The following is a 19098-nucleotide window of genomic DNA, read 5'->3' as shown; positions in this document are numbered from 1 at the left end:
TTGATGCACATCTTTTTTGCGTTTGTGGTTTAAGCGTTCCTTCGACTAAGATGTAGCTTGTGTGTGCGCTGTGTGTCTGAGGAGGTGTGTAAATATCATGACAGCTGCAGAGTGAGGAGCAGGAACCACTGGAGGGGTCTGCGTGGGCCCTGACAGAGCGAGGCGGGGCTGCGGTGACAGTGAAGAGGATTCACAGCGATGTCTGACCCCTCTGATTTTGACCTTTTTAGGTGGAGAAGCTACAAGGACACCTCATTCTTTGTTCTCTGTTTCTCTATCCCGGTCTCGGCTTGATATTAACGCTCTGTTGGACCAATTATTCTGAGTCACAGAGGAAGCTGTTGTCTTGGGGTCATTACCTGAGATGATTCCTTTTTAGAGATGACTTTGGGTACAGTATGATTCACTGCTTCCATCCATTTAAGCCCCTCTCATCCCGAAGTTCTTCCTGCTCTTGCCATTTGGTTTGAAGCTAAATTGGTAACAGATGAATCAGTCTGTTTCTGTCAATGTTTAAGCCTCGCTAATGGCTTATGTACTTAGCTGTTGTCTGCGCTGATGGTTATGTATATATTCTTCCATTTTGTTCATTACTGCTTTTCATTAGACCTGTCATTTAATGTTCCTGTGCTCTTTGTGCTTGTGTTTTTATGTTCCACTGCTTTGAGGGTTTTAAAGTCTGTGTCTGTAACCTGACAGCGTGTAAGTGATAAAAACACTTTGGAGAAAAAAATATTCGATAAGCCTTTAGTATAAATGCTCAATTGGAAAGCACTGCTCCTTGGTACAGGCTTGCTGCTTAGCAGTTTCAGTAAGAAACATTTTAATAGGAAACGTCAAACCTTTTGGGGAAATATGTATAATGACAAAATATAAAAAGTTAACGAAGTACTTCTTTATTCTGACATGTTCTTATTCCTGCCAGATTTGAAGTCTTCTGTGGGATTTATAGATCTGATGTTTACTCCGGTCGTGTGTGAGAACACCCGGCAATGAATAGTAACAACATGAATTGAACAGGGAGCACACAGCCATGAGTGTGTGGTCTGCTTGTGGCTTCGTGCCATGCGTGGGCTAATGTTACTGTGGGATAGTGAGACCTCACTCCCGACTCAGCCGTCTTTCGTGCTGGCCTTGTAAGCTATAGCCAGACACAGGAGACAGGGCCCTGGACCCGTGCCCCTTATAAGTTGCCAGAGGGCCTGAGATGTTGTGACAAAAATGCAGCCCACTCATTTTCTCTCCTCGTCAGCCACTGATTCATCTGTGAAGATGGGGGTGAGCCCACTATTTGTCAGCTATTGTGAGGAGGTGGACAGAGCGTGACTCAGCAGTGTTTAGGACACTTTCTTCTAAGCCAGTGAGACAAACCATACAAATTTACAGAATAGATACAAGTGCTGTCCAAGTAAATCAGTTTATCGATCTGAGCACCACTCAGTTACCATTCATTTCTGACTGAATGGCCTATTGAAACATTTAATCTGCTTTCAGACATGGACTGAATTCCGGACGTTCTCCTGAAATGTTCTCGAGAGACTGTATGTGACAACACAAACGTCCTGACCCACATTTTCCAGAGTTCATGTCTGAAAACAGCTTTACAGAAACCAATATTGCAGGTGATCAACATATTCTGCTGAAAGCTAAAAACCATCAAATATCAACATTTATCCAAGTGTGTATATTTATACATGTATATCCAAGAGGAGCACATAAGACATCATCACTAAAAAATGACTAAAATGCAAGACTACCTGGACTTTGCCTCGAGCACGTTGACTAACCAAACAAGAACCGTAGCCAGGAAGCTGACCTGGAACCCAAGGACGACTCTTAACACGAGTACAAAGTGTCCTCACTTTGATGAGAGATCGCTCTGGAACAGTTACACCAAGTGCAGCACTTCACAAGTCTTGTCTCTGCGGTAGAGGAGCCAGATGGAAGGTGCTCCTGAAGAGAAGAAAAGCACATGACAGCATGTCCGGAGGTTGCAGAAATTCATGTGAAGTTTGCCAAAGGCCTGAGGCAAAAGATACTGTGGTCTGCTTTGACAAAAATTAATAGATCAGCTGTAGTGGAGAGCTCTGTGTCAGGACCACCTCAGTCCATCACCTCTTGCACCAGCTCCACTGTGAAGCCTGGCGATGTTGGCATCAGACGAAAGAAATCAAAGTCCACAGAGAAGAAAGAAATAAGGCTTGAGTAAAATCCTTATTTATTTGGATGCTGACTGGTATTAAGCAGGACAGTAATCGAAACCGTGCACCCAGACTCTGAGTATGTGCTTAGATAACATTTTGTGGTTTGCTCGGATTAATACAAATAACAGATTATCTCCTCTGTGAATTAATATTGCTAAAAAGATAATTAATATTTACATGGACGTCCCTGCCTGTTTCTATCCTGCTATCCCATCATGCAATATTTCCAAGAGAATCTGGTGGGGAGAGGATCATCAAATTGTTATAGTTAAGCATATGCCATCAGCTGCGGGGAGACTGCGTTAGTGCCTGGCTAGTTCCGACAGTGGCAGGATTTTCTCCGTCATTTGCCTCCAGTTTCCTGTCCACGCAGCTGCTGTATCACATCAACGCACAGTAAACAATTAAGAGGAACAAATAGTGAGAAACCTGAACTCTGAGTCACCAACGGCCAAGAAATGTCAGAGCTAACAGCCATGAACACACACAGTGGATCCATTCTCCTGGGTAATAAAACACAGCAGTGGCCACCTGTGTGACAGTGTGTACTAATTGATCTGCAATCTCTTTGCACATGGCTCCCGCATGGACATAAATCTTTACAGTGGTGGGAACAAGAGATATAAACATCCCGTCCTATAAATTTGTAGAAGTGCAGGTGATTTTCGATGTTCCTGTTCTCTTAATGCACGAATACCTCCATCCGGTGCTCTGCTCAAAAGATCATCTTTGTTGAGAATGTGACCAGGAAAACATCGCACGTTGCAGTGCTTAGTCATCTGTGCGAAAAGTAACCTTTGCAGTATCCTGGCAATGTTTCCAAGTCTTTCCAGTGCTGCGGCACTTGGCAAAAAAAAAGTCCAACCTGGTTCAGCTTTTGCTGCAACGCAGTGTGATGTCATGTGTAAAGGCACCGTGTTGACCAATCACACGTATGCGAGTGGCAAGCAAGCCTGTTCCCTCAACTGGACTCAGCGGTTGCTATTTCACTGTGTCACTGGTACATGAAACAACACACTCGCACCAACGCAGGCCCTTGAACTGTTTTAGCACTGAGCAAGTGTCTGTCTGAAAATGTGGTGTAAGGTTAACTGTGACTGACAGTTGCCTCAGGCAAGTGGAGTTATCAGAAGAGGAACCTGACTAATCTCAAAATTTGCTTATTTTTCATTGTGGCACATTTTCCTGGCAATTATGTTTTTCTCTATGTCTATACAATATGTTTTGTAACATTTTGAGTCAATTCTTATTAAAGAGAAACAGTGAAGACAGTGTTACCAGTAAAATGTATGAACATGCTTCACTATCTTTTTTTGGTTGTCCATATTCTTAATCCAAAACAACTATCACAGCACAATACAGCAAACCCATTATGTAGCAGTAACTTTTTAAAAGGAGACAAATCTGAACATTTTGGCCAAGACCCCATTTCAGTACCAGACTGTTTATGCAAATTTTTCTTAAATACCAGCCTCCATTGTTGCAGTAAGTATGAGGAGAAATGAGAGCAAGTAATTAGAAAAAGGTGCTTTCTCTTCCAAAGCCACAGCATGGGGCTTCTTGTTTTGTGTATTTTAGTGGGTTTTGTATATTTTAGTGGGTTTTGTTGTTCATTTGCTGAATGCTATCTGAACTGTCCGTCACTATCGACTTCGACAGCACCTCTCCACTCTCGTTTTGGACACACTGAAATTTTGCCACAGGTATTGGATATAGATATAGGTGCTTTAATCTATAACTTCTGGTCTGTAGTTGTTTAAAAAAATCCTTAATTCACGAGTCCAACATAATCAAAACAATTGATTGTTGATTGGATCAATGTAAAATTGTTAACATTTACTTTGCATTTTTATAAAATACAGTTCACTTCAGAACCCTCGTGTATTTTGGCACCTGATCTTTTCTTCTCCTCGCCATATTCATCAGAATCCTTAAATTCAGCTTCAATCATTTTACAGAATGAATTAAACAGAAGGTTTTCATATTGTGGAGGATTTTGATGTACCCCCTGCGCAGTAGTATCAGTGATGCACAGTATCTGTTAACTTGGCACATGCTGATCGAGTGATCAACGCTGTCGCTTTAAGGACCATTTGTTAAAATGAATGAGGACAGATGTTACAGAAGCCCTGTTTATTGTGTCGCTGCACAAATAGTGTCTCTGTTTTGACTGTCAGCGGGCTGCTTTGTGATCTTTGGAGACGGTGGAGAACTCGAGGCTGCAATTGTCGGCAGCATTGGAGCTCCGCAATTGAACTCCCACAACCTCATCTCCTCTCGCATCGATCGGAGTATTAAGAGAGGGTGTATGGCATGTCGCTCTGTGAATGGGAGAGAGAGCCAGGGGAGAGTATGAGGGGGAGGGAGAGAAAAGGAAGGAGGGAGGGACTGTAGCGTAGTCGTGTATGTCAGCCTCAGAAGCTGCGTGGGTCGCTCTGCTCCCTCACGCCATTGTTGTTGTTTTGAAAAAAGGCAGAACAAAGGACTCCCCACGCTATGGAACCCTTATACCATTGCCGGCTCAGCTGTGCTATGATCACACCCTGATGGAATGCTATTGAAATTAAGCATTAAGGAGCACAGCAGGCATTAACAGAGCTGGCACCGGCACACAGTCAGTGACTGAGGCAAGAAGCAAACTGAGGCATCATCCAAAGTCCTTCTCCTTTTTGGTCCTGTTTTCCTTGGTCCATTCGCCTCCTTTTTTCCGGAGAGTGGCCACTGCTGATAAGGTTTCAGTGCCTTCTCTGAAGGTTTGGTGCGGACATCGCCGTGGCTTATTTGTTGAAGGGGTTGCTGTGGATACTGACGGTGGGGAGGCAGCACCGGAGCTAGAGGATAGAGTGAGCGAGCCGCCTGCTGCAGAGAGTGCCGCTATGGAGCAGATGAGGCTGAACCAGGCGAAGCAAACATGAGATTCACGCCACACTTTCTGTGAAGGCTACATCCAGCACAAGAGACCGAGCCCCATCTGCTTACAAAGCTCCTGCTGCACTCCACGCCTCTTGCCAGCTTCTTCCTGGATTTTGCACGAGAGTTGACGGAAGCGGAGGGTGTAAAGGATCAGCCCAGCCAGATGTGTTAGCTACGCCGGTCATGTGATTTCTCATGAGGGTTGGTTAAAGTGGTGGAGGGTCTGGTAGACCCTGGAGCATCATTTTCTTTTGCTGTGACTGCGTGAATAGCGACGCCTGAATGAGAACAAGCAATGCGGGCAACAGTAAGTAGCAGTCGGATCTTTTGCAAGCAAGATTTCCTTCCTTTTGATTTCATTAACATGCAGTGAATGGCACTGTGTCATGTGTATATTTTGAATGTAACTTTCACCATAAAGATCAGATTGGAAAAGAGAGAAATAAATTTAGGGAAGGGTGTTTTCCTCACACTGAAGGTGGTGGACAACAAACGTATACACGCACCCGACTGTGAAGTGCCGAGACTTTGATTCAATCAGACCTCCCTTGCCCCTGAACACCCCCACCCCCTTCCAGCCCTCCCCCACCACCACCACCATCTACACTTGCTGCTGACGCTGCTTGTGTGGGTGTGTATGAACATATGAGCTTCTGTGTGTGGCAGTCAAAGGGCTCTTTCCTCTCCCTGCCGAGCACATGAATGGGAGCAGTGTCAGAGATGGAGGTGCTGATGATTTCTGTGCTTGAAGCAAGCCGTGTCCAAAGCCCCGTGCCGGGGGAGTGTAGATTCTATGACGGCGACTTCCACAAGAGCGAGGTAACCGGCGCTCACACACATTATACGTGGGTTCTCTTGGCGTTTTATCAGGTTGAGGAAACTGATGGATTGGAGATGATTAGGAGGATTTTCATTGACATCATCTGACTGGTTGATAAAGTGTTTGTCTCCAGGTCTGTTTTATAATTTTCATGTTATTTGCTCATTATTAAAACGGGTGTCATTGTGAGAGGCGTTTAATGGTTTGAAAAGTTGGACGTTTTTCATGAGGCTTCCTCTTATTCAGTTCTGAAGCTCGGGTGGGTTGTAATGATTAAAGAAGCAGGTGTTCGGTAGCAGCGACGAACTCTCTGAATGGTGTGAGATAAAAATAGTTAAGGGGTTAGGGTTAGTTTAGGTTAATGGTTTTAGCTTAAAAATGCATGTACAGTCTGGTAACTAGAGGCAGTTTATTTCTGTACTCCAATACTAGATATGAGCACAAATTGTCAAGTTTTTAATCATGATTCCTTTCACAGTTTTCAGTTAAAATATCTTCCCAAGCAATACTATGGTTTTCCAGCAAAAAAATGTGATTTAAACCTTTTTCTAAAACAGCAAAACATAACAATTAGTCTCAGTGTCAAAGGATTACAGACTTTTGTAGTAATAGTTACTTGGTTTAGAAAGTTTAGGTTATTTTTTCCTGCACATTAATATCAGGTATGGACAGAAACAGTCGACCTCTCAAACATGATTCCTTTGACAATTTTAATTTGACATATTGACCTTTTTTTTGCTGTCATTTGCTGCCTGGGGTTTGCTTGTTTTGTCTGTAGCCAACAGCTGTTGAATGTTCCTGGAATATACAGGTTACTGACTTTGAATCCATAATCATTAGGTTTAGAGGATTAAGGTTAATGGTTGAAGCTTTTATATGCATGTTTAGCCCAATAACTAAAGAGGACCGATTTTTTTTTTTCTGTAAATAAACATCAGGTATAAGCAAAAACTGTCAAGTTTGAAGTCATTATTCAGTTGAGATAGTATTAAAAACTCTAAATTGTGTTAAATGTTATAAACACAATCAATTATTTAAAACTTGCAGGCAAATAGTTTTTTTCTTTTTTTGCCCTTTTTAAAAGACGACTGAATTCGCATCTTTTGCTGCCTTTAGGCAACATCTGTTCAATGTTCCTGGAATATACACATTAAATACAGCTTACAGACTTGTGTCACTAATTACGTTTGGAAAAGATAAAAGTATGTTTACGTCAAGTGTCAGTTCGGATTTATCCCTCTTTATGAGATTCATTTAAAACTGTGCAGCTGTTTTATTGTTGTGGAAAACAACAAAACCAAAATCCCATGGGTTGAGGTTTGAGGTTGTTTTTTTAAACCATTAACTGTATTACTATATTACCTGTATACAATGGTTATATCCCAAATGGACTATTTTCCCCCATTTCTCATCTTGTTCCATTTATTGGCTCATTTAAACCATTCATCAGTTCCGTAGTGTGATTTACATGACCAAAAGTAATTGATAATACATATTTGATCTTACATTAAATTTATTATGAGACTTCTTCACAATCTATTATCGATTGATCCTGAAATTGTGTCGTATTAAACACCCCCTCTCAGACATGCATGTATTTACACTACTATTCATAGATTCAATTATCCAGGTATCTCAGAGATTATTGGTATTCCCATTAAGTCTCCCATATGAAAAAATCTATCTGCTGATTTTTCAGTTTAATTCCTGTTTATCCCTCCAGCTGCACAGTCTGCCGCACATATTTCAAGCATGTTGAAGCACTTGTAGCAAGAGCAGACAGCTTTGTGAGTTTTGGTTGTTATTGATACTGTAATATTTCTGCTGCTTGTACCTGCCTCTGCCTGCGTCACCTACACATCATTGCAGAAAGGCTCCAAATGATGGATGGAAAGCAATTTTTTCCTCGTACTACTTTCTGGTGACTGTATTGTCAGTGTTTTAACACCGTCAGTGCAACGCAGACTACTGTTAAGATGAACTGGGTGTTTCTCTAAGGAATGATGCTGCTTTTATTCACACTATAGCTGTGGAGGAAATTTGCTAACATGTAATTATCCATGTACTAACGAGGCTTCAGTTTTAAAGGGCCAATAGGGAATATTTACACAAATAACGTTGTCATATTTAGATTGTATATGAAGATGGACAATACGTCTCCACTTCCTCCCACTATCCACAAATTGACCATCTTTATATACAGTGGTTGCATTTGCAGAAACACGCATTCCCTATGTGGTGTTTACTGGTTGCTGTGGTCACTATCAGGTTTTGGAGAAGTTGTGTGGAAGTTGTTTCTGTTCAAGTTGTCACATTCTCTCTCTCTCTCTCTCTCTCTCTCTCTCTCTCTCTGTCTCTCTCCTCAGAAGGAATGAACTTATATTGTCAAATTGAACGTCTCTTTGTTTTTCCACAGGTAATCCTGGTGCAGGTAAACCCAGGTGAGGCCTTCACTATTCGACGAGAAGATGGTCAGTTTCAGTGTATCACAGGTGAGAAAGCTACTCTGTCGTTATATTCTTGATTTAAATGCATGTTGTCTCATGATCCAGTTGTAAAAAGATCAGTGGATCACAAAATCTGATGTATGTTTGCACCCATGTTCATTCAATAACTCCCGAATTTATATATATCTTTACAAGTTTATATAATCATGTGTGTGCGCTGTTCCCACAACATTTTTAAATATTTATTGGTCATTGGTTTAAGCATTTCAGTTTTTTACAGTGGAAAAATTACAAAAATAACAACATAGCCAAATTCAGGAGTTGCATTATATACAAAAGAAGTTATGTCACAGCTATGAATTAAGTTTTGTGATGTGAAAGAGATGCCATTACTCTTTAGAGAATTAGAGAAGCTTGCATGGCACAGACTCATGTAAAAATCTAACTCGCATCATTTTATTTTGCATTGAAAATGAAATGCAAAAATGACCACTCCCTCTAAAATTGTGAGTCATATTGCAAACACAAAAGAAAGAAACGAATGAAATAGTTTTATCAAAGTTTCATTCAAGGGCATGTCCCCAATATGAAGACTGTGAAATGAGGAACACTGTATTCAGTAGGCAAACCTCTTCACAAAGCAGAAAGAACTTCAATGAGAGGAGACGCACATATATAGTTTCCGGGCATTGTGACGGTAAGACAAGCAGCCCCCCCCCCCTGGCAGCAATCTTCACAGATCTCCTGTATAATGTGTGGCTCGTTCCAAATGCTTACTATTTAACTTGTACCCTGTCATCTATGGAAAGCGGAGATATTCATTAATACAGTAAATATAGAAAATATATAGAGATGGGTCATACAGTTGAGGTGAACATCACTTTTTCCTAATATTGATGTATATCACATAATACGCAAATCAACAATCAAGCAAAATCACATATAAAGATTATAAAACTTATGTTCAGTGCAATAAGTTGTTCGAATCCGACAACTCTTCACATGTTACCAAGATTCAAGATGTTTACCGTCACACCGGTTATACAAGTTTGATCATGTGAAGTAATTAATGTAATTGATACAACTTTACACATTGACGATGTTCATCCAGGAACAGGGAAGTGAGTTCAGTGGGTTATTGTGGAGATGGGTCCTGCGTGTGGGTGATAAGAGAGGAGCAGAGTCACTTGTTGACTGGCACAGTGTCTCATTCAGGAGGGGGTAGGGTGCTCCCGCTGCTAAAAAAAACAACTCCTAGAAGAAACACTGATAACATTAGCACCTTAAATATGTATTTTAATGGTCTGTCACTATTACTTCATTAAGCTACCGCTTGCAGCTTTGCACTCTAGTTCATGTGTGTGTCTGTGTTCTGTTTTATGTTAATAGTCTTTTCTTTTATTACTTTATTACAGTGTTTTTTTTTAAATATAGGTGTGTGTTGCGTATCTTGAATCGTGAAGTGTAAAATAATAATTGGTGTACGTATAATCTAATATACAGCGTCACCTTCACCCACATTCACTCGTTCTTTTTCCCCTGGTGTTTGCAGTGAGAAAGGAGGGGAGGGGTTGACCAGAAAGCATTGATGTATTTTTATTGAAATGACAACAGGATGTTGGTCATGTCTCATAGCTTCCAGGTTGCTTAATGACATAATTGCATCATATGGTTCCAGCCAATAATATGAATAGTACAGCTGCTACAGCAACCAGGGGTGTGAATCACGAGGCACCTCACGATTCGATTAAATTCTGATTTAAAGCGTTAGTGTGATTCTCAAATGATTATTGACTCATCTTGATGCATACCCCCTTTTTTTTATGATTTTTTTTTTTTTCACTCACAACAGGATTAGAATGATTTTAGATTTCAGTTTAACTAAACTTAATGTTTCTAGAGCAGCAGCAGTAAATTCTATATCAGCAAAATCACTTTATAGCCTGCATGCAATATCTCAGTGGAAACAAATTTAAAATGCCTGTAAGATAAGTTATATTCCTGACATCTAAATACTGAGTTGAGTTTAGAAAGAATGAAGAATGCAGACGTCCGTGAGTATTAGTCTGTGCTCTGTCCTCCTCCGTTTGCTGCTGGTGTGATTCACTGTCTGCAGGTACAGCTGGTAGAGACGGGAAGGGGGCGGGCGAGGGGCTGCAATAGCTAGTTTACAAGAATTTTAATATTCATGGGAAACTAAGATGAACAGACTGAGGCTACATAAAAACAGCTTTCGTTTTATCTTCTCCATAACAGATTGCTATTAGCTTAACAAGTACGCTGCAGACTGCGCATCGCTGCTCTACTTTTTCTGCTTTTTACCCAGCTGACATCAGCTCGGGTTTGACGTTACCTTAAGTTTACCTGGTTCACTGGCTCCACTGAGGCCTCTCTGCACTGCTGTCTTAATGTGTGTGGGTGTAGCGTGTTTTACTGAAGGCCCGACCCTAGTCAACAACAATGTTTATACCGGTTTTGTTAGAAGTGATAGGTCTAATTACAAGTGTGCAACTACATTTAAAAATAATCGCTCCACATTACCGGCATTCACAGACATCTGCCTTGCCCACTCTCACTTGGACCACAGCGTTCTTCTCTGGTATTTGACCGAAGGTTGACGTAGACTTTATCGCCACCTACCAGCTTTCAATCTTTCAAAGAGGAGCATCTTCGCATCGAGAAATTTCCACACCTCTAATAACAGAAGTGCAAAATGCTGCTAGACTCCAGAAAATCCACAAAATGTACCATCACCTTCATTCTTTTAAGTAAACAAACGTTGACTTTATTCACAGCAACATTTCCCCCCCAGGAATCTAAAACTCTTGTGTTCAATCAACCCTATGTTTTTCCTGCATATCCTGTTTTGTTTGACAGGTGATACAAATGAATTGTGACCTGATATACCATCACAATGTAAATTAAACATACTGTAATTACAGTGTGTGTTGTTGGGGGAGTAAACGATGGTGTTAGAGTAAAGATGTGTTACACGTTCTTATTTGTCCTGACGGCTGTCATTTCCCTTTTCCTCGATTGTTGGTGATTCTGTTTGTCTTTGTGACGGCAACAATGCCGTCTGGCTCCAACATGTCGCTGACATTGTGAACAGAAGACAGCTGGAGTAGTTGTAGGAGGTAGAGCTGTTTGCTCGTAATTTTAAATGATTATGATCAAATGCAGTTGCCCTGGAAAACATTGATCTGAAAATAATTTATTTTATGGCTTACTCCACAGACGCGTTCTGTGAGCTCACAGCCACTGTTTATTTTCTGATAAAGAAAAATAAAGGATGTCAGTGTAATAAAAGGTTTGGGTGAATAATGTGTGATACTCGCAGCAGGCAGGTGCTCAACATTCTAGCATAAATCCAATGACCCATGTATAGACTAGTGCTCACTGTCGAAGACTCTGATTATTTCTTGTCTGCAGACTTTGACCGTGCTTTGTGATGTGTATATGAATAACAACAGGACAATAGGCCTCAGGCATCCATGTTTAGCTAACAAAGGAGCCAAAGCAGAAATATAAAGTGATGCTGCTCAGGCAAGAAGCCATCATACCGCTTGCTCACACCGGGGCTCTTCTTCTTACTCCTGTCTGACTGAGCTCCCACACCGGCCCCCCATTACGAGCTGAGTAAACCCTCTTAATAGGGAGCGAGCATACATAGTCTCTCCATCAGAGGAGAAACAAAGAGCTGAGAGGTGCCACATAGATCAGTGTGACTGCTACTAACTGGCCTGTCACAGGGTGCGCTCATCTCCCTGTGACGTGAATAGAGGGATGACTCACCGCTTGCGGTGCAAGGAGGGAGGAAGAAGAGTGTGCGTGCGGGCGAGCATGCATGCATGTATGCGCATGTGGTGGTTGGTTGGTTTGATTTGTTGTGTGTTTGCAACAACAGACTATCCCTGTTCACTTGTCTGTTGTGCATATGCATGCTTTCACCTTTTTAAATGTAGTATGTACTGACAGGTACATCATGACACAGTTACAAAACCAGGATGATCTGGTTTACATTCATTTCCTTCTGGATGTGCTCCATCCCACAACAATTTGTTTATTCAATCATGTATTTTTAGCAGTTTAATGTGCGTAACAGCTTCGTATTAGTGCATGACAGCCTGTTTAATAGAAAGAGACATTCTTGTAAAATGCAGTTTATGAGGCTTTTTCATATATATATATATATATATATATATATATATATATATATATATATATATATATATATATATATATATATATATATATATATATATCTCTCTCTGCCTTGGAGGAGGGGCCTTTAGGGAGGGCGGCTAATTAGAGTGGCCATTAAGCAACTTCTTGCTCGCTATCCTCCTTGCCATAATGGGAGTTCTGTACGTGAGTGGACAGTCCCTCATAGCTTCAACCAGGGTCGGCCTTTCTCAGCATCTGCCACTGTAGATTTGAAGGCTATATCTCTGGCACCAAGCATTGGACCACCTAATAGGCTTGGTGACTGATGACGCAAGTCTGCATCAGGCCCATTGGGTTGATTAGATCCACTTCTTTATCTGACTTATCATGCCGGTGATTCACATCACTTTGGATGATTCAGTCTCTAGTTGATGGCTGACAGCACCGTCTAGTTTCACTGGGTTTATTGAGCCTGATAGAGATGTGCTTTCTCCCACAAAAGACGAGGCAGCCATTCTGGCATCTCAACAGGAAGCTCAATACTGCTTGTGTGTGCGCGTGTGTCTGCATGCATACACCTGGCTCAGTTTGTGGCCCTGGTTCCAGTGTCCTCTGGCTTTTCTCCCTGTTAGATACTGGTTGGTCAGCCAGCTCATCTGCCTACTTGTCCCTCATCACTGATACCATAGCTGTGAAATACCTCATGTCATTCCTGATAGTGCAGCAGATATGCTCAGTCTATTTTCTATCGGAGGGACTTAGAGCTGTCATGTACCCTGTGTCTGAAACTGAGCAGGCAGGATGTGCACTGTTGAACATCTGACTGTGTGGTGAGTTGGTATCCATACTGTCGATACACTGGTATCGTCAACTGGAAGTTACCTTTAGAAATCTCTACCACTGTATTTGACGTTTTTACATTGATACTCATAGATGGAGCTAAACGTTCAGTATCTACAAACAATTATGAATCGGTTGACTGAAGCTGCTGTGCTGCATCGCGCCTTCAAACCTTTTTGAAAGTTCAGTGCGAGACTTGTTAAAGTAACTTTAGCAGGGCAGCGTTGTCTGTGAGTTAAAATGTCTGACAACACCCACACGGTTTGCAGTGCCCCGTTAATTTTAAAAACAAACGTTTGACAGGAAAATACTTGGTGTTCCCTGATCTTTCATGAAATATCTATTTGACGATAAGCAATGCTTTTATAGAATTCTATAGAATCCCTTGGCACCTAATCGATCCATCCCAGAATTTTATCTTTGCCCAAATATCAAGATACATGTTGAATAGTCTTTTAAGGGAGAGAACAGATAATATACTCATACCCATCATGAAACAGTGGGTTTCCACTGGGGGACAAGTGGCGCACAAATTGTGCTTCCAGTGCAGTCAGTCAATTATTTTAACTGGGAACACAGCACATAAAATTACATGGGCTCGCATGATCATATCCATTCTGACTAGCCCCATGTGCACAGTTATGGTATGGCTGCATGTTTCCTCACCCCCAGTGCCGTCTTCCAAACAGAACTCATGACATATGGTTCACATAATTGTGCTGCCAACATCAGACACAATGGCCACATTAGCACATTATTTTTATACTCGCCACCCTCCCCGTACCCAACTCCAAGGACATGTACACAAACATGTGAGTGTAGACGCACACACAGGCACTGTTCATTCAGAGCTTCTGCAGCGAGTAGCTCTATGAATGACTGAGCTTGTGACTCATTCTCCCATTGCTGCGTTGATACCAGGGGAGAGGGAGAGCGCCTAAAGAGGATCATAGAGGATGATGAGAGGGAGGGCTGTTCCAAAAAAAAAACCCTTTTTGTTTTTTCGCCAAGTTTAGTCAGGGGTGGAAAGTCCAACGCAGGGTGATTTCATACCCACTCATATCGTATAATTTCTTTAAAATCACGAACGCCACTGGGTTTGTGAAGTATACATCGTGTTGTAGCAGGAGACAGTCATTTGAGAGTGTTATCGTCATGTTCAGAACTGAGCCAAATAACTCGTTATTGAAACAGAAAAAAAAAAATCCCTGCCCCTGTGGTCATGGCTCTTCTCTTGTTCTGGGTCCGTCTGGCTGAGAGCAGCAGCGTCTGATGTTCTGTAATAAGCTTAGGCATGAAGGTTACTGATTTCCTCCCCTCCTCTAAAACGTCACTCACGCTGCTGGGATTATAAGAGCCACGCAGGAGCCTTGAAATATCAGGAATTTAGACAAAGTTTTCTCACAACTAAAAAGAAAATAGCCAATCTAATTAAATTGTTCCATTGTTTACTGTACAGCTTTCTCCCTCAGGCTCTGGTTTGCACAGTGATCAATAGCGCCGGGCTGTTTTCTCTTTTTCCCTTTTGCGTCCCTCCTCGTTCTGCCTGGATCGGTGGTGGTGGTTGGACTGGCAGCCTCGTCATGGCTCCACAATCTACTAATTGAATGTTACACTTATTGCAAATTACTACCCAATTAACTGCTGGAAGATCTTACCTTCTTCCAAGAAGGATGTGCCGTGCAGAAAGAGAACAATTTGCTACGGAGTCATCACAAAAAAAAAAAAAATCAAGGTTAAGGCTTTAATCTTGGAACTTGTTGTCTGTAATTTAATGCAGCCCGTTTCCCTTGCTTGGTTGTAATTATGAAACCCTGTCAGTCAACCTGCTTGCCCTCCCTCGCCTATTCTTTATGTGGATGGAGACAATTTATTAGCTCTGATTAATAATCAAGCCTGCTCCATCTTTATAGGCTCACAGTTCATCATGTTGCCATTCACAGCTTATTGAGAGCTCCCATATGACACCACACCATCTCTCCTTCTGCCTGTCTTACTCCTGCCTTCTCCAGCTGTGTGCTTTTTCATCTCCCCCCCCGCTCTCATCTTAATCCAGCCAGCCGCTGTCTAGCCTGTCTTCCCCGCTTCTTTTTATTCTCCGTATCTAATTGAGGGTTTATTTGTACATCTGATTAAAGCTGGCAGTTTGCTTGGATTGATGCTGCCAAGTTCCCTCCATTTGCGGTATGCCTTATAAGACCTGTGTGAAGTCCCACTTAAATCTTTCTTTGTTGTGATCTCTATCCATTTGCAGAGGAAGCAGGTGGGAGTCTTACCACCCTCGCACATCTGTGTGAGTGTGTTTTTGTGTGTGGACATGTGTCCTTTTCACGAGTCTCTCCCCCTGCTTGTTCACCCAACCCAAACAATTATCCCCATCTCCCTGCCATAACCTCCAGCCCCCACTTGACTCAAAAGCGAGTGCACCAGTTATGAGTTAAGATCCTGTTGGCCTGCCAGGGGGGGCGGAGAGGCGAACAGGGGTTGTGTGATGTTGACAGGAGATGATGGTGCTCCCAAAGTGTTACCTAGCCTCTATTTACACTGCTAGAATGGGCAGCTTGTTTGTGGCTATTCTTGGCTCAGTGGCAGCCTGCTGTTTTGTGGAGGAGGACTGATGTTTTTCCCGTGGCTGCTTCCTCTGGAAGGTTGGTACTCCACAGCCACGTCAGCACAACCAATGCTCCAGTTGACTCAAGGGGGGAGGGGAAGGGGGAGGGGGAGAGGGATGTGGCCTTTTCTATCTGATCTCTGTCAGCACTCGTGCGTCAGTCTGATGTAAAAGAGTGGATGTCCCCCCCTTCCCGATTCTCCGCCCAACCTCTCTTCTCTCTTTTTCCTTCTCTTTCTCACTCTCTTAGATGTGTGTGTGGTTGCGTGACTGTGTGTGTGTTTGTGTGACCTCCCTCACCCTATGCTTTCTGCTGGTCCTCTTCTCCCTATGTCCTCCAAGTAAGAACACACAATGCCTTTCATTCTAAGTGGAAAAACAGCGATATATATAGTAGTGGAGAGTAAAAAAGATTGGGATTCATCAGATTTCCTAGTTAGTCAGCATCAGCTGCAATAACCGGAGTTGCCCGAGGGACCATTCATATGTTGTGTGGCTAAAAACACGTGGAAAACGCCAGCAATACCCCTTTCATCCAAGGTTATTGGCTGCACCTGCCCTTTAAGCAAACTGAAACAGGAGCTTCATTTGCACATTGGGAGGTCAAAGCTTATTTCAGAATTGATAAAGACCATTTTGACCTTCCTCTGCGAAAGGTTGGTTTGAGTATAAAAAAAAAAAACATAGTATTATTTGTCCCACATGTTTCATAATTTGAGCCTGACCAATTTATCAGCTGGCAGATAAAATGGCTGGTTTGAGCCTTTCACAGACATATTGGTATCACCGTTTCCCGATACGTGCCAATATGAAAGCTATTGTTTTACATGTGTTTTACTCCCTAATATCTGTTGCCCACATCAGTCAGGCCCTATTCATAATTATCTGATATTAACATAACATAGAAAATGTCTGTTTTGCGCTGCCACTTAATTTTGGAATTGTGCAGAATCCTTTTTCTCCCCATTTGCGTGTGCTGTCTCTCTCACAGTGTCAATGGCCCATCAAAACATTCGTAAACCTATTACCATCCTCTGCAGGCAGGTAGACTTTGGCATAACATTGCTATATTCCTCTTTGGCTGGGCACGTTGCAGTGACCAGCATTGAGTTCTCTCAGGTGCACATGATGGCGAAGTGAATGCACGTGCGCAAACGTTGCTACATTTGAACGTCCCCCTTAATCGGTCATCACTTCGGTGCACAGCAGCACCTGCCTATTAGCTTGACAGTCTTTATTAGTCTTAAAAGTGAGTGGAGCTAACAATACACACTTTGAACTCCCACTCAGATGACATTGTAATCTGAAATCAATGGGTTCTGAGCCTGTGTGGCTGCCTTGATTCAGACTGAGCTCTCCCGTGTTCCCTGAGTGCGGGAATAAAAAAGGGGAGGGAATTTCACAGCTAGGTAGGGAAATGACTCACTGCCTATTACTCTGCTGGCTCTTTGCCCTTTTGATTTCAGTTTAAGAGCAGTACCTGCAATCTGTCTTGTCCAGTGAAGTTTATTAGCAGGTAGACTAATGCAGTATGTTCCCAATGATTTTTAAACCAAGAGAACGAGAGTGTGATAAATTGCGGGTGCATCTTCTGTCTTCTATTTTTTTGTTTGTTGTAGTTGAAGAGTCAGGTGTAGCAGAAAATTATCTATAACTTTCAGTGAATTAGGTTGCTGTCCGCACCAGCGCTCACTTACTGTTTCCCCCTGAGAGGTGGAGTCTGGACTTCAGCACCTGAAGGGGTGGTGCTGAGGGTTAGAAGTGGGAGGTTTCAGTCACTCATTGCACAAGCCAGCTCCTTTAGTCCAGGCCCATTATGGACGTTTATTTAGAAGCTCCTCTCTGCGTACACCAACTTTAACAAAAAAAATGAAGGAAAACTCTTCCTCAAGCAGGCTGCGGGGAGGTCAGTGTGTGTTGTGGATCTCTTTTGTTCTCCTGCATGACACATGTTGTTCTGCACACGGTGCTTATGTCTTAGGTTTGTAACAAGAGAAATCTGTGAATGTGCAAACTTGGCACAGAGGTCCCTCTCTCTTTCTGCTGAGTTGTCACTTCTCTGAGCTGAGCTAAGCTGCTGCACTGGCCCCTACAACAGAGCCACGCAGGAAACTTTGTTGTTCCTCAGCACTTTTGTGAAGTGGTCTTCTTGTATTTGCCAGTTTTTTAAATGTGTTTTTCTGCCATTTCTTTCTCAGATATTTAAAAAAATGCAATAGTCATTCAAAAGGCAGGTTGTTTGGGGATTTTCACCCCCTTACAGAGATAACATTTTAGGGTGGCGCGGGTGAAAACCTGCCAAGTGTCATATGCTAAATGTGGCAAGCTGGGTTGTTATCATTAGTTTTTTTCTAGGCAGAAGTCTTCTCTCTGTGACTAAAAGTCTTTATCATGGCTTGGATGCACAGTACTACTGTTAATAAACTCTTAATTCTTCAAATATGTGTTTCTGGGATAATTATGGACTGTGGTGTTATTATCAAAAACTTTATTGTAAAAAAAATAAACATACAAGGGTAACACAAATACAACCAAATATATAAAACTTGAATGAAGAAAATATAAATATTTCTTATGTAAACAGCCTTGGAACTGTAGTATTTAGAGTCAATTGCTGTACCAAACTTCCAACTGATGCCTTTAATGTATTGTAACTGAAATTATTCAAGCAAATACTCATCATGTGAACCAAACTTTCTAATGTTGGTGGGTGTTATAAACAAAGCTCACTTCATGTTTATGCATTTGTATGTGAGAGACATTCTCTGGTGTAGGTAGATTGTAAATTGGGTTTTGTATGAACACACATGTTTCCTCTGTGGAGCTCAGGTTTGGGCTTTGATGAATCTGGTCGGAGTCGGGGTGAAATTCCAGTCAAATGTACCGCAGATGAAACAGATGTTTAACCTCAGGGAAAACTGATCTCTCTTCCTCCTGCTTCTACTCAGGTCCTGCTCAGGTTCCCATGATGTCTCCAAATGGTTCAGTGCCTCCAATCTATGTGCCTCCTGGATACGTTTCACAGGTATTCACTCTACCCTACCTCCGGTCCAGTGTATCTGACCGGCATCTTGTTTAACCCAGATTCTATTTGAT

General features: G+C 42.1%; 1 protein-coding gene across 3 annotated transcripts in view; it reads left to right on the top strand.

Moving 5' to 3' along the window:
- Positions 1-19098, top strand: part of fndc3a (fibronectin type III domain containing 3A) — a 45461-nt gene that overhangs the window by 6507 nt on the left and 19856 nt on the right. Inside the window, exons 1-3 of one of the 3 annotated variants that reach the window (XM_035153764.2) lie at positions 4596-5424; positions 8354-8429; positions 18951-19027. In XM_035153764.2, coding sequence (XP_035009655.1) covers positions 5413-5424; positions 8354-8429; positions 18951-19027 — 165 coding nt within the window. In that variant the 5' untranslated portion in view covers positions 4596-5412. Of the gene's footprint in view, positions 1-4595; positions 5425-5745; positions 5937-8353; positions 8430-18950; positions 19028-19098 lie in introns of those variants that run through there. The other 2 variants (XM_035153761.2, XM_035153763.2) reach the window with 2 other exon arrangements.

Source organism: Hippoglossus stenolepis, chromosome 4 (genome assembly GCF_022539355.2).
Source record: "Hippoglossus stenolepis isolate QCI-W04-F060 chromosome 4, HSTE1.2, whole genome shotgun sequence".
NCBI lineage: Eukaryota > Metazoa > Chordata > Actinopteri > Pleuronectiformes > Pleuronectidae > Hippoglossus > Hippoglossus stenolepis.
This window is presented reverse-complemented; position numbering and strand designations above follow the sequence as displayed.